Source organism: Pecten maximus, chromosome 5 (genome assembly GCF_902652985.1).
Source record: "Pecten maximus chromosome 5, xPecMax1.1, whole genome shotgun sequence".
Classification (NCBI taxonomy): Eukaryota; Metazoa; Mollusca; class Bivalvia; order Pectinida; family Pectinidae; genus Pecten; species Pecten maximus.
Genome location: NC_047019.1, coordinates 721,339 through 735,397, shown reverse-complemented (window position 1 = coordinate 735,397; position 14,059 = coordinate 721,339). Strand labels below are relative to the sequence as shown.

General features: G+C 35.7%; 1 protein-coding gene across 4 annotated transcripts in view; it reads left to right on the top strand.

The window, feature by feature from the left end:
• Positions 1 to 11,984, top strand: part of LOC117326784 (FGFR1 oncogene partner-like) — a 49,283-nt gene extending 37,299 nt beyond the window's left edge. For 3 of the 4 annotated variants that reach the window (XM_033883506.1, XM_033883507.1, XM_033883505.1), the window contains 6 exons: positions 782 to 862; positions 5,115 to 5,245; positions 5,922 to 5,990; positions 7,645 to 7,687; positions 7,951 to 8,101; positions 10,468 to 11,984. In XM_033883506.1, the coding sequence (XP_033739397.1) occupies positions 782 to 862; positions 5,115 to 5,245; positions 5,922 to 5,990; positions 7,645 to 7,687; positions 7,951 to 8,101; positions 10,468 to 10,545 (553 nt within the window). In that variant the 3' untranslated portion in view covers positions 10,546 to 11,984. The remainder of the gene's footprint in view (positions 1 to 781; positions 863 to 5,114; positions 5,246 to 5,921; positions 5,991 to 7,644; positions 7,688 to 7,950; positions 8,102 to 10,467) is intronic. The other variant, XM_033883508.1, reaches the window with a different exon arrangement.
• Positions 11,985 to 14,059: the final 2,075 nt, after the last annotated feature.

Genomic DNA, 14,059 nt, shown 5'->3' with positions numbered 1-14,059 from the left:
TTTGTTTCATTTGGGAGTTAATGTTGAATCACTTCATGTACAGGAATTCAATGAATTATAAATTACATTGTCAAAATATTTTGAAATTTGTCTGTTCTGTTTGTATACAGCTGATTTCGTGGTTATGTGTTTTTGGTTTTATAAAGAAAATAGCACAGAGTTAAAATTTAAGAAATTCTGAACATAATTGTAACTTACTAAAAATGTCTAAAACAACTATTTCACTTTCAAAATTGGGTTTAGAAAAATTAATCAAAACAAAGCTTAATTTCTCAAAAACTGCCATTGAGATGGTGTATGTACATTTCAGTCAGCGCAATAATGTTGCATTGCAACAATGTATCTTTGCACTATTGGCACAGAGTGCTGAAGTGTTATAACCTGCATGTGGCAAAGGGCTATATCATGTAGTATTTTAACAGAATTAGACCATTTCAATTGATATAATGTACAAATTCTATAAGAAACTCTCACTCGTAGTTGAAATTTATTAAAATCTAAAAATGGATAAATTTGAGATCCGGCCCTTTACTTCTAAGCACGCCATGTTGGAGATACGTCCTTGTTCCTCTAAACAATCGATTACTGTCTTGCAGATTAGCACCATAATTGAGAGAATAATTTTAGTCAGAATCCCCATTAATTAAATCACCAATATTTCTAATAGAGCTTTATATATAGAAAGTACCCTGCTGTATAAACCTGCCCCATCACACTGTATCATAGCTTCACCGTAATGTTCAACACTGGTGATCTAAGTTTATTTGGGTTCGCCCATCAGTATTACGGAACAACCACAGCATCCGAGACAGGACTCCAAGCCACGGCCGTCCCAAATCCCTGTGTTCTCGTCACTCCGGAGGTGGGCTATTGTTTGTGTGTGGGACACTTATTTGTCCTAAACTGACCTTTGAGTGTCTTGGATTTGGCGTGATTTTGTACTAAACAATGTTGGTTTTTGATTGTGGTGTAACATATGTGATGAATGTGTTTCAGGATTTTCGTTTTAATTCACCGATCTTTGTAGCAATCACTCCTCGTTTTGCAGACATCCCGGCACAATGTTACTTTCTAATGGACTAAACCATTACACTTTCATTTCTGAAAGTTAAATTTTACTGAACAAACTTAAATGATATTTTACTAACTATGCACATGGTAATTTCATTGCCTGGTGTTGACAGGAATCAAAAATACTTATTATTTTTATTAAACAAAAAGTTTGATTAGGATAAAATGCACTGCTGCTGGTATAAGATTTTTATTAGTTTTAATCATTTAACTGATAATTTGTTGATTTGTTGTCATTGAATTCAGAATTCAGTGAAAAGCACTTTTCACAATAAAAAACAAGTTGAAAATCAAGAAAGCATACTTAAAAGCTTATCAATATGTTATTCAGGTAGATAATTTAACTCAAAGCTTTGTCTTCATGAGTTCAGCAGTTATACAAAATAAAAGTTTGAGTGATGATTTCAATGGCAATGAAATAGGAAATATTTGATGCACTTTTTATCTCAACTTTTATCAAAATTAGACTGTCCCATCAGTCTTCTATCGTCTGCGCTCTGTCGCCATCGGTCCGTCGTCTGCGCTCTCCGCTCTGTCGCCATTGGTCCATCGTCTGTGCTCTCCGCTCTGTCGCCATCAGCCTGTCGTCTGCATTTTTGTACCCCAGCAACGAAGTTAGGGGGGTATACTGGAAACAGGTTGTCTGTCCGTCTGTCCGTCCGTCCGTCTGTCTGTAGACACATTTTGTCCGGACAACTCCTTCCTAAACCGATGGGCCGATTTCAATGAAACTTCACACACATATTAATAATCATGTGTAGATGTGCATGCCTTTTTCTTTTTTTCAAAATTATGGTTGTTATGGCAACTGGTCACTATATTACTTGGTTATCTTAGTTAGCCTCTAATTAACAGTTCCAATTCACCATTAATTGACTCGTGCAGATTGCGGGGGTATTAGTCGGCCATCCTGGCGACAGTTCTAGTCTGTTGTTTTCTCTGGCCTTGATATTTTGCCAATATTTTCAATATTTCACATTTACCATGATACAAGTACATTATGATGATTTACGTACAGGTCCTTGGGGTACGTCTCTTACTCATAGGAGTGTAACGGTACAATGAGTTAGGATTCAATACATTTTGCGATACATCACTCAATATATGATACATCTTCAACTTTATATTATGATATTATAACAATGAATTATTGAGTACTTATAAGTGATTTATGCTGATTTTTGTTTCACCACAAAATTAAAATCAACTTGTATGCTTATTGTTGGTCATTTTATGATGACGAAAGTGAACCATAACAAATACTTAAGTACAGCAATGTCTTGTTTTGTTGGTTTATTTAGCAATGTCTTGTTTTGTTGGTTTATTTTTTCACCGTTAAGGGTCATGGTATCCAAAGTAATGGGTAACATTAAACTTTTCAACTTATGTAAACAATTAAACTTTTAAACAAAAAAATCCAACAAACACAATCAAACGAGTCACGCTGATTTCATATTCACTGAATGAATAAAAAAGACTTAATAGGAATGTTAGAAATAATGTTAGTTCACCTGTAATTAATTTTCATGTTTTTCTTCAAAAATAGCAGTGTATTGACAATGTCTAGATGGAGAGAGGCACAGTACAAATCCCCCCCCCCCCCTCCCCCCCCCCCCTCCCCCCCATTTCATTTGATACATTACATTTGTCATTTTCTTCTTTTGGGTATATATATCCGTGATTAAATACGTTTATCGTGACTCATTGTATCGTGGTGTATCGTAAACAACTGATACATATATCCACCATTAAATACGTGTATCGTGACTCATTGTATCGTGGTGTATCGTAAACAACTGATACATATATCACCATTAAATATGTGTATCGTGACTCATTGTATCGTGACTCATTGTATCGTGGTGTATCTTTAACTTATACATATATCAGTGATTAAATACGTGTATCGTGACTCATTGTATCGTGGTGTATCGTAAACAACTGATACATATATCACCATTAAATATGTGTATCGTGACTCATTGTATCGTGGTGTATCGTAAACAACTGATACATATATCAGTGATTAAATACGTTTATCGTGACTCATTGTATCTCGGTGTATCGTAAACAACTGATACATATATCAGTGATTAAATACGTGTATCGTGACTCATTGTATCGTGGTGTATCGTAAACAACTGATACATATATCCACCATTAAATACGTGTATCGTGACTCATTGTATCGTGGTGTATCGTTATACAACTGATACATATATCACCATTAAATACGTGTATCTTGACTCATTGTATCGTGACTCATTGTATCGTGGTGTATCTTTAACTTATACATATATCACCATTAAATACGTGTATCGTGACTCATTGTATCGTGGTGTATCGTAAACAACTGATACATATATCACCATTAAATACGTGTATCGTGACTCATTGTATCTCGGTGTATCGTAAACAACTGATACATATATCCACCATTAAATACGTGTATCGTGACTCATTGTATCGTGATGTATCATAAACAACTGATACATATATCCACCATTAAATACGTGTATCGTGACTCATTGTATCTCGGTGTATCGTAAACAACTGATACATATATCACCATTAAATACGTGTATCGTGACTCATTGTATCGTGGTGTATCATAAACAACTGATACATATATCCACCATTAAATACGTGTATCGTGACTCATTGTATCTCGGTGTATCGTAAACAACTGATACATATATCCACCATTAAATACGTGTATCGTGACTCATTGTATCGTGGTGTATCATAAACAACTGATACATATATCACCATTAAATACGTGTATCGTGACTCATTGTATCTCGGTGTATCGTAAACAACTGATACATATATCCACCATTAAATACGTGTATCATGACTCATTGTATCTCGGTGTATCGTAAACAACTGATACATATATCCACCATTAAATACGTGTATCGTGACTCATTGTATCTCGGTGTATCGTAAACAACTGATACATATATCCACCATTAAATACGTGTATCGTGACTCATTGTATCGTGATGTATCATAAACAACTGATACATATATCCACCATTAAATACGTGTATCGTGACTCATTGTATCGTGGTGTATCGTTATACAACTGATACATATATCCACCATTAAATACGTGTATCGTGACTCATTGTATCGTGGTGTATCGTAAACAACTGATACATATATCCACCATTAAATACGTGTATCGTGACTCATTGTATCGTGGTGTATCGTAAACAACTGATACATATATCCACCATTAAATACGTGTATCGTGACTCATTGTATCGTGGTGAATCGTATACAACTGATACATATATCACCATTAAATACGTGTATCGTGACTCATTGTATCGTAGTGCACCGATGTATCGTTACAGCCCTATTCACTAATTTAATCAAAGATGCATGCATGAATTCCAAACTTTGTTTAAACATGTATTCTACAATTACATTGGTGATATTGTTTAGACAAAGTTTAACCCAGTTTTAATATAATAAATTTTGAATGTATAAGTTTGAGCGACAATGATCAATTATATTAAAGTTTGAATCAATTTTGGTTTGTGTGTTAAATTGTAAACATTACCATTATTATTGGATCATTTGAGTGAAAATGACAGATTCTCCATGTGAGTGGTTAGGCCGTGTAATCCATGTTTTGTTGATTACACTTTACATATTTTATTTTGCTCCATTTTGCTTGATGTACAGTATCCTTCCTGATTTTGCTTATTGATTCCTTATAATTATTGTAAAACCAAAAATATTAATTAATCCTAGGCTGATAATATATATTAAGATCCAACAACTAACGATTTAACAGTAAATAATAACCTGTAATTATACAATATTTTCTTAGGTTATTTCAGTTTTATTTTACTTCACTGTTTAATTAACACACTTTTACACTATTTTTGAAAATCTCAAGTTCAGTACTAAAAGCATGGTCCTATTACACTGGTTTGGCCATACGTATAAAAAAGCATATTGATTGACTGAATATTTCAGCAATAATTTTTTTATCTTTAAAATTATCAAAGCTTTTTGAATGTCTGCAGTGATGAACGAGGAAAATCTCTGAATGGCGGCTCCCTGAAGTCTCCCCCTCCAACACAAAAGAGCTCCGGAGGTGGTCTTTCCTCGCTACAGGGCCTTCCCATGCTGAATCAACAGAAATCACGCAAACCGCGTAAGTAGGGTTCTATCTACCAGAGAGGTGAAATCTACTCACAAAACATGATGGTTCTGAAATCTAAATCTAATTCGGAATTCCCTGTGTCACCTATATGTGTTAACATTGTATTTCCTCAAATAAAAGCTGTATGTTTTGTACATGGTGTTTTACCAAGATTCATTTCGTTATTGATTAGTTTTGAAGACTTTCATTTGATTAGCTTTGAGAACATACTTTTTGAAAACACTTAAATCACATTATTAGATGGTATTATTCGGATCATTGTATATAATATAATATATACTTTTTGTTATACTATTAAATTCTAGTAATTGTTGAAAATATTTTGATATACTACCCTATTGTCTACACAAGGATGTTTATGGTGGTGAAAAATTATAATTGTATTTTATAGAATGAAGAAAAACAGATATATTTATTATACACATCTTCTTTTATTAAGTTTTAAGAGAAATTAATTCAAAATGAAATTTATTCCTATTTTGTTGGTTTTAAACATAGACTGGATAATGAAATTGAACAGTTACAAAAATGTGAATTAGTTTTAAATTAAATGATCTTGAGAAGTTTTTTCTTCAGTTTGAGGAAATACAAGGTTTGAGAGTTTGAGACATTCTTAATTCACACAGTTTGTAAAGTGAGCACCTCATCTACCTCATCTTCTTTACAGAACAACTTGATGGTGACGACAGCTTGAGGAATATGGATCGAGACTTAGCTGGTCTGGGTATTGATGGTGGTGTGTGTCCCTGTTTACTCTGATTATACTATTAAATCAGTGTATTCCTAAATAGTGTATAATGATAGCTATAGTATAACATTGTATCCCTAGATAGTGTATAATGATAGCTATAGTTAACTAGTATAACATTGTATCTCTAGATAGTGTATAATGATAGCTATAGTATAACATCGTATCCCTAGATAGTGTATAATGATAGCTATAGTTAACTAGTACAACATTGTATCCCTAGATAGTGTATAATGATAGCTATAGTATAACATTGTATCTCTAGATAGTGTATAATGATAGCTATAGTTAACTAGTATAATATTTGTATCTCTAGATAGTGTATAATGATAGCTATAGTATAACATTGTATCTCTAGATAGTGTATAATGATAGCTATAGTATAACATTGTATCTCTAGATAATGTATAATGATAGCTATAGTATAACATGGTATCTCTAGATAGTGTATAATGATAGATATAGTATAACATTGTATCTCTAGATAGTGTATAATGATAACTATAGTTAACTAGTATAGCCCTGCCCTTGTGAGAGAGGCATTGGGTTATCTCCCCTGGCCGAGAAATACCAGAGTTGATAAAACTGGTAGTTTCTGCGCCTACTTATCGCTCAGCATTTTATGTGTGGGACGACTGGTTAACCTGCTGTCAGTATATTGTGACCAGGACGACTGGTTGACCTGCTGTCAGTATATTGTGACCAGGACGACTGGTTGACCTGCTGTCAGTATATTGTGACCAGGACGACTGGTTGACCTGCTGTCAGTATATTGTGACCAGGACGACTGGTTGACCTGCTGTCAGTATATTGTGACCAGGACGACTGGTTGACCTGCTGTCAGTATATTGTGACCAGGACGACTGGTTGACCTGCTGTCAGTATATTGTGACCAGGACGACTGGTTGACCTGCTGTCAGTATATTGTGACCAGGACGACTGGTTGACCTGCTGTCAGTATATTGTGACCAGGACGACTGGTTGACCTGCTGTCAGTATATTGTGACCAGGACGACTGGTTGACCTGCTGTCAGTATATTGTGACCAGGACGACTGGTTGACCTGCTGTCAGTATATTGTGACAAGGACGACTGGTTGACCTGCTGTCAGTATATTGTGACCAGGACGACTGGTTGACCTGCTGTCAGTATATTGTGACCAGGTTGATAGGAAGTTAAACAATAGAAAATCAAACCACCGTCCCAGCACTACATAGCATTGTGATACAGTACATACATAGTATGTTATAAATAGCATCAGGGGTCGCAATGTTTGGGGACATAATCCATTTGAATCTATGTTTTGAAAAATTTTAAACTCATCACATTTATTCTTCTTTTACTCCTTAAAAACTGATTTTTCCAACATATTCACAAAATTATATAAATGTGGTGGAAAAATGTTTATCCATGCACATGAATTTTAATGTATTCCATGTAGTTTGTTTTTCTTTATCAATAATACAACTTGGTGGATTAAGGTTTGTGGCAGGACATGAAATTTTTATCTGCAAGGTAGGATAATGAAAATAAACAAATTTGAAGTTTACTTTTGTTCAAAGGGATAATGTATTCGTATTTACTATCAATAATTAAAAAACATTTGATTAGGAATTAATTGTTGGTATTATTCTGTACTGTAGATGGTGACTTTGACTATGACGACGATGATTTTGTGAGTGAAGGGTAAGTTAATCTTTAGTTCCATGCCTAGTGATAAGCTGGATATAGATTTGGCATTAGGTGTACAAAAGGATAAATGTAATCTCAAGTACCATTTAAAATGATAAAAATTGATTATTAAGTTATTTAATAACACAAAGAAATGCTCAGAGAAAAATTACTCTTCGAATGTTTTTGATTTGTGTCAGTTGTAAGAAAATAAATGAAATGTTTCTTATTATTAATAAATGTTGCAGAGACGTTATATTCCATGACTTATGTTGTAGACATAGTGTGAGTACGAAGAGTCCACGGACAGTCAGCAAATCCGAACACAAATCAGCAAATGAAAATGGCAGCATTGCAGAGGAGATCGAAGAGGATATCGATGAAAACTCCATTGACGGTGACGACTTACTTCGCAGTGAAAGGAGTGGGGTATGTGTCCAGAACGATTGTTCTCTCCGCACCAGTCATCCTGTCCCCCACTCTAATTGGGGATGAGGGGCAACTCATGGCCGTACCTCAAACAGTCAAAACTACAAGTTGATAGTGATAATTGTCGTGAGGTTAGATCTACATTGATCTGAAAGATTTTCATCCTCTTACCAAAATTTCATCATTTTTATATCTTTCATACTGAAATACTTAACTGTTTTACATTAGTATGTCCAATCACAAATATAACCCTTAATTTGTCTGTCCATCTGTTTGAACTGTCCATCTGTTTGAACTGTCCGTCCGTTTGAACTGTCCATCTGTTTAAACTGTCCATCTGTGTGAACTGTCCATCTGTGTGAACTGTCCATCTGTTTGAACCGTCCATCTGTTTGAACTGTCCATCTGTGTGAATATTTTTTGTCTAGCTCCATTTCCCTCAAAGTGGGATCTGCAGGCTATTTTTAGCTCACCTGAAGGGCAAATGAGCTTATGCCGTGGTGCGGCGTCCATCCGGCAGGCGTAAACTTTTTCATTTAAACAACTTCTTCTCAATAACCAAGAGGTCCAGGGACTTGATATTGGGCCTGTAGCATGCTGGAGTGAAGGGCTACCAAGTTTGTTAAAATAAATGACCTTGACTATCATTCAAGGTCACATGGGTGAAATAGGCTATAATCTTCAAACGACTTCTTCTCAATAACCAAGAGGCCCAGGGACTTGATATTGGGCCTGTAGCATGCTGGGGTGAAGGGCTACCAAGTTTGTTAAAATAAATGACCTTGACTATCATTCAAGGTCACATGGGTGAAATAGGCTATAATCTTCAAACGACTTCTTCTCAATAACCAAGAGGCCCAGGGACTTGATATTGGGCCTGTAGCATGCTGGGGTGAAGGGCTACCAAGTTTGTTAAAATAAATGACCTTGACTATCATTCAAGGTCACATGGGTGAAATAGGCTATAATCTTCAAACGACTTCTTCTCAATAACCAAGAGGCCCAGGGACTTGATATTGGGCCTGTAGCATGCTGGGGTGAAGGGCTACCAAGATTGTTAAAATAAATGACCTTGACCTTCATTCAAGGTCACATGGGTCAATATGCTATAATCTTCAAACAACTTCTTCTCAATAACCAAGAGGTCCAGGGACTTGATATTTGGCCTGTAGCATGCTGAGGCGAAGGGCTACCAAGTTTGTTAAAATAAATGACCTTGACCTTCATTCAAGGTCACATGGGTCAAATAGACTATAATCTTCAAACGACTTCTTCTCAATAACCAAGAGGCCCAGGGACTTGATATTGGGCCTGTAGCATGCTGGGGTGAAGCGCTACCAAGTTTGTTAAAATAAATGACCTTGACCTTCATTCAAGGTCACATGGGTCAAATAGGTTACAATCTTCAAACGACTTCTTCTCAATAACCAAGAGGCCCAGGGACTTGATATTAGGCCTGTAGCATGCTGGGGTGAAGGGCTACCAAGTTTGTTAAAATAAATGACCTTGACTATCATTCAAGGTCACATGGGTCAAATAGGCTATAATCTTCAAATGACTTCTCAATAACCAAGAGGCCCAGGGACTTGATAGCATGCTGGGGTGAAGGGCTACCAAGTTTGTTAAAATAAATGACCTTGACCTTCATTCAAGGTCACATGGGTCAAATAGGTTATAATCTTCAAACGACTTCTTTTCAATAACCAAGAGGCCAAGGGACTTGATATTGGGCCTGTAGCATGCTGGGGTGAAGGGCTACAAAGTTTGTTCAAATAAATGACCTTGACCTTCATTCAAGGTCACATGGGTCAAATAGGTTATAATATTCAAACGACTTCTTCTCAATAACCAAGAGGCCCAGGGACTTGATATTGGGCCTGTAGCATGCTGGGGTGAAGAGCTACCAAGTTTGTTCAAATAGATGACCTTGACCTTCATTCAAGGTCACATGGGTCAAATAGGTTAAAATCTTTAAAAGACTTCTTCTCAATAACCAAGAGGCCCAAATAGGTTAAAATCTTTAAAAGACTTCTTCTCAATAAGCAAGAGGCCCAGGGACTTGATATTGGGCCTGTCTGTAGCATGCTTAGAGCCAAGAGCCAAGACCCGATCTTAGGCCAATAGTATGCTGGAATGAAGGACTAAAAAATATATTGACATGAATAAACCTAGCTTACTCTGATATTTGAATAAAGTTGTTATCAGCATAGTATCTGTAGAAATGACCTCACTCAACTGCAAATTTGCTGTAGAGCCAGGTGAGCGATACAGGCCCATTGGGCCCCTTGTTTATCTGATGAAGTGTTGAATGTATGTTTCACAAATATATTTCTATTTACCATGGCATTTCAATCTTTCTGTTTCAGTTTGATGACCTCACGACAGACAGAACAATATCACAACATGACGGCTACGATTACATAGAGGATGTCCAGTCACCCTGAATTCTGGACAGGCGCTGGACAGAAAGGCTGGACAGATAGGCTGCAGAATAGTCCATGACCCACATCTCGCAAACATTGCCAAAGTAGAGATGATTGTAATGCTCTCTTCAGAATAGACTAGACTGTAATAAAATATATATATTATGCAATATACTTGTTCTAGTCTTGTAGAAGAGACTAGATTTATATGTGTGCACCGTCCTGGAGGAAAAGTCGGATGTAAAGTACTGATATTATACTGTGTTGATCCTGTAATAAGCCAAGAGAGATTAGAACTTTGATAAAGATTGGGGTGGGCTTGTTACAGGACAATGAATTTACTGTATAGACATTGGCGGGCTTATTATTAGATAAATACAGATCTATTTATTAAGATATATTACCTTTATAAAGATCTATGAGGTGCTGCATTTGTTACTGTCACTGGCCAGCTCTTAAGTTCATATTTTATTTGTTGAAATCCTTAATTGTTGGTTGATAAGGAGTAAATAATTGTTATACTGACACCATGCTGTTAAAAGCAAGAGTTTGTATACCTTTTGAATTAAAATTGAGTTTTTATCTAATTATTCAGATACAAAGCCTAAAGATAAAACAGTATCAAAATATAGCAATAAATGTCTTTTGAAACGAAGCATAATTTTCTGTTAATTTTATTTTCAAGATAACTGTTCTTTGCAAATTGATTTTATCCTTAAAATATAGCGGAGAAAAAAAATCTCCAAAATAGCAACATGTACAATATTATTTAAGACAAATCCTTCAGTACTACAGATTGGGAAAAAGTAAATCAATGTGCACAGAGAAATACAGCATAGGAATTGTTTTATCTACGTTATGTATATAATATAAATATCAACTCATGAATACAATATTATCCATTCATATCTGTGTCCCATGTACCACTAACATTCATACAAATGTCGACTGTACAACCAAGAATTCATACTTCGTGACTTTATCATTATCATCAACTGAAGGCCAGCTCTATCTTGTTAAGCTGTTTAGAATTGGTTTTACATTTTCTGTTCGTTTGGGGAAAGTTTAAATGTAATGTGACTATTATGATAAATAGCTTTCAAAATTCATTTAAAGTCTTTAAATACAATATCAAATTTATCTTGTGGTTTAAATGACCAATCATCCTATCTAAAACAAAGGAAAACATTTCTGACTTTTCTAATTACGGGTATATTTATATCATTTTTAATTCCAATCATGAATGTCTAGGATGGCAGTTTCTCATTATGTATTACCATATTCATCCTTAAACGCCCCCTCCTCTAGTGATAAAGTTCTGTAACATATTTATCCCCAAACGCCCCCTCCTCTAGTGATAAAGTTCTGTAACATATTTATCCTTAAACGCCCCCTCCCCTAGTGATAAAGTTCTGTAACATATTTATCCCCAAACGCCCCCTCCCCTAGTGATAAAGTTCTGTAACATATTTATCCTCAAACGCCCCCTCCCCTAGTGATAAAGTTCTGTAACATATTTATCCTTAAAGGCCCCCTCCTCTAGTGATAAAGTTCTGTAACATATTTATCCTCAAACGCCCCCTCCCCTAGTGATAAAGTTCTGTAACATATTTATCCTCAAACGCCCCCTCCTCTAGTGATAAAGTTCTGTAACATATTTATCCTCAAACACCCCCTCCTCTAGTGATAAAGTTCTGTAACATATTTATCCTCAAACGCCCCCTCCTCTAGTGATAAAGTTCTGTAACATATTTATCCTCAAACCCCCCCTCCTCTAGTGATAAAGTTCTGTAACATATTTATCCTCAAACGCCCCCTCCTCTAGTGATAAAGTTCTGTAACATATTTATCCTCAAACGCCCCCTCCTCTAGTGATAAAGTTCTGTAACATATTTATCCTCAAACGCCCCCTCCTCTAGTGATAAAGTTCTGAAACATATTTATCCTTAAAGGCCCCCTCCTCTAGTGATAAAGTTCTGTAACATATTTATCCTCAAACGCCCCCTCCTCTAGTGATAAAGTTCTGTAACATATTTATCCTCAAACGCCCCCTCCCCTAGTGATAAAGTTCTGTAACATATTTATCCTCAAACGCCCCCCTCCCCTAGTGATAAAGTTCTGTAACATATTTATCCTCAAACGCCCCCTCCCCTAGTGATAAAGTTCTGTAACATATTTATCCTCAAATGCCCCCTCCCCTAGTGATAAAGTTCTGTAACATATTTATCCTCAAACGCCCCCTCCCCTAGTGATAAAGTTCTGTAGCATATTTATCCTCAAACGCCCCCTCCCGTAGTGTTAAGTACTAGTATTTTCCCAGTTTTTGCTTAACTAATTATTTTAAAATTGATGAGTCTGCAAAATAAAGGGGTTATTTGTGGGCATAAGATTATTTGCATAATTATAAATATAGTATGGCTTATTTGTACATATAAGTATGGTACTCGGACAGAGACAGGGCTTATTTACATAAAATACAGTAATGGTAATTTAAAACATCCTTTCAGCTTCACCACAAGTAGGTAACAGAGAGTTACTCTTTATTTTGGACTGCTAAGACAATATTTTAAAGAAATGAAATAAACTGCCACACAATTTAATCTCCTTCCAAGTGGATTCAGTAGATAGTGCATGTATGTGTCATCTGTCAAGTGTTCAAAAATCTATAGAGTCACCTGACTAACTATAGGGTCACCTGACTAACTATAGGGTCACCTGACTAACTACAGGGTCACCTGACTAACTACAGGGTCACCTGACTAACTATAGGGTCACCTGACTAACTATGGGGCGTTTATAAAGCTATATGGTCACCTAACTATGATTTTTCGGAGGAATCTGTGGTTTCTTTCCACATAAAGACACCTCCATGGTGCTTCCATCTGAGCCAACAAAAGTAATTTTTAAATGAAGTCCATTGTTTACCTAGTATTGTAGTCACTGTAGAAATATAAATACTTTAGGCAGCAGATACATTTTGATGGTCCTCGCTGTAGAAATATAAATACTTTAGGCAGCAGATACATTTTGATGGTCCTCGCTGTAGAAATATAAATACTTTAGACAACAGATACATTTTGATGGTCCTCGCTGTAGAAATATAAATACTTTAGGCAGCAGATACATTTTGATGGTCCTCGCTGTAGAAATATAAATACTTTAGGCAGCAGATACATTTTGATGGTCCTCGCTGTAGAAATATCAATACTTTAGGCACCAGATACATTTTGATGGCCCTACTGTCCAAGTCAGAATCACAATTTACTTTGAAATAATTTCTCATTTCTCGTTTGACACCTTCATTTGTGGGAAAATGTACACAATCATTTTGTTCATTTTAGACTCCTTACTTCAGAATATTATCATTTACATAAGTACATAGCATATCATTTTAATTTTTGATCTCGGTTTGTTTCCATATTTACTAACAGAATGGACTTTTAGGTCTCTCATGCTTATCATAATGGCCGCCTTACTGCATCACTGTTATATATTATCTAAAGATGGCCGCTGTTCTTCTCCACAATGAACATGT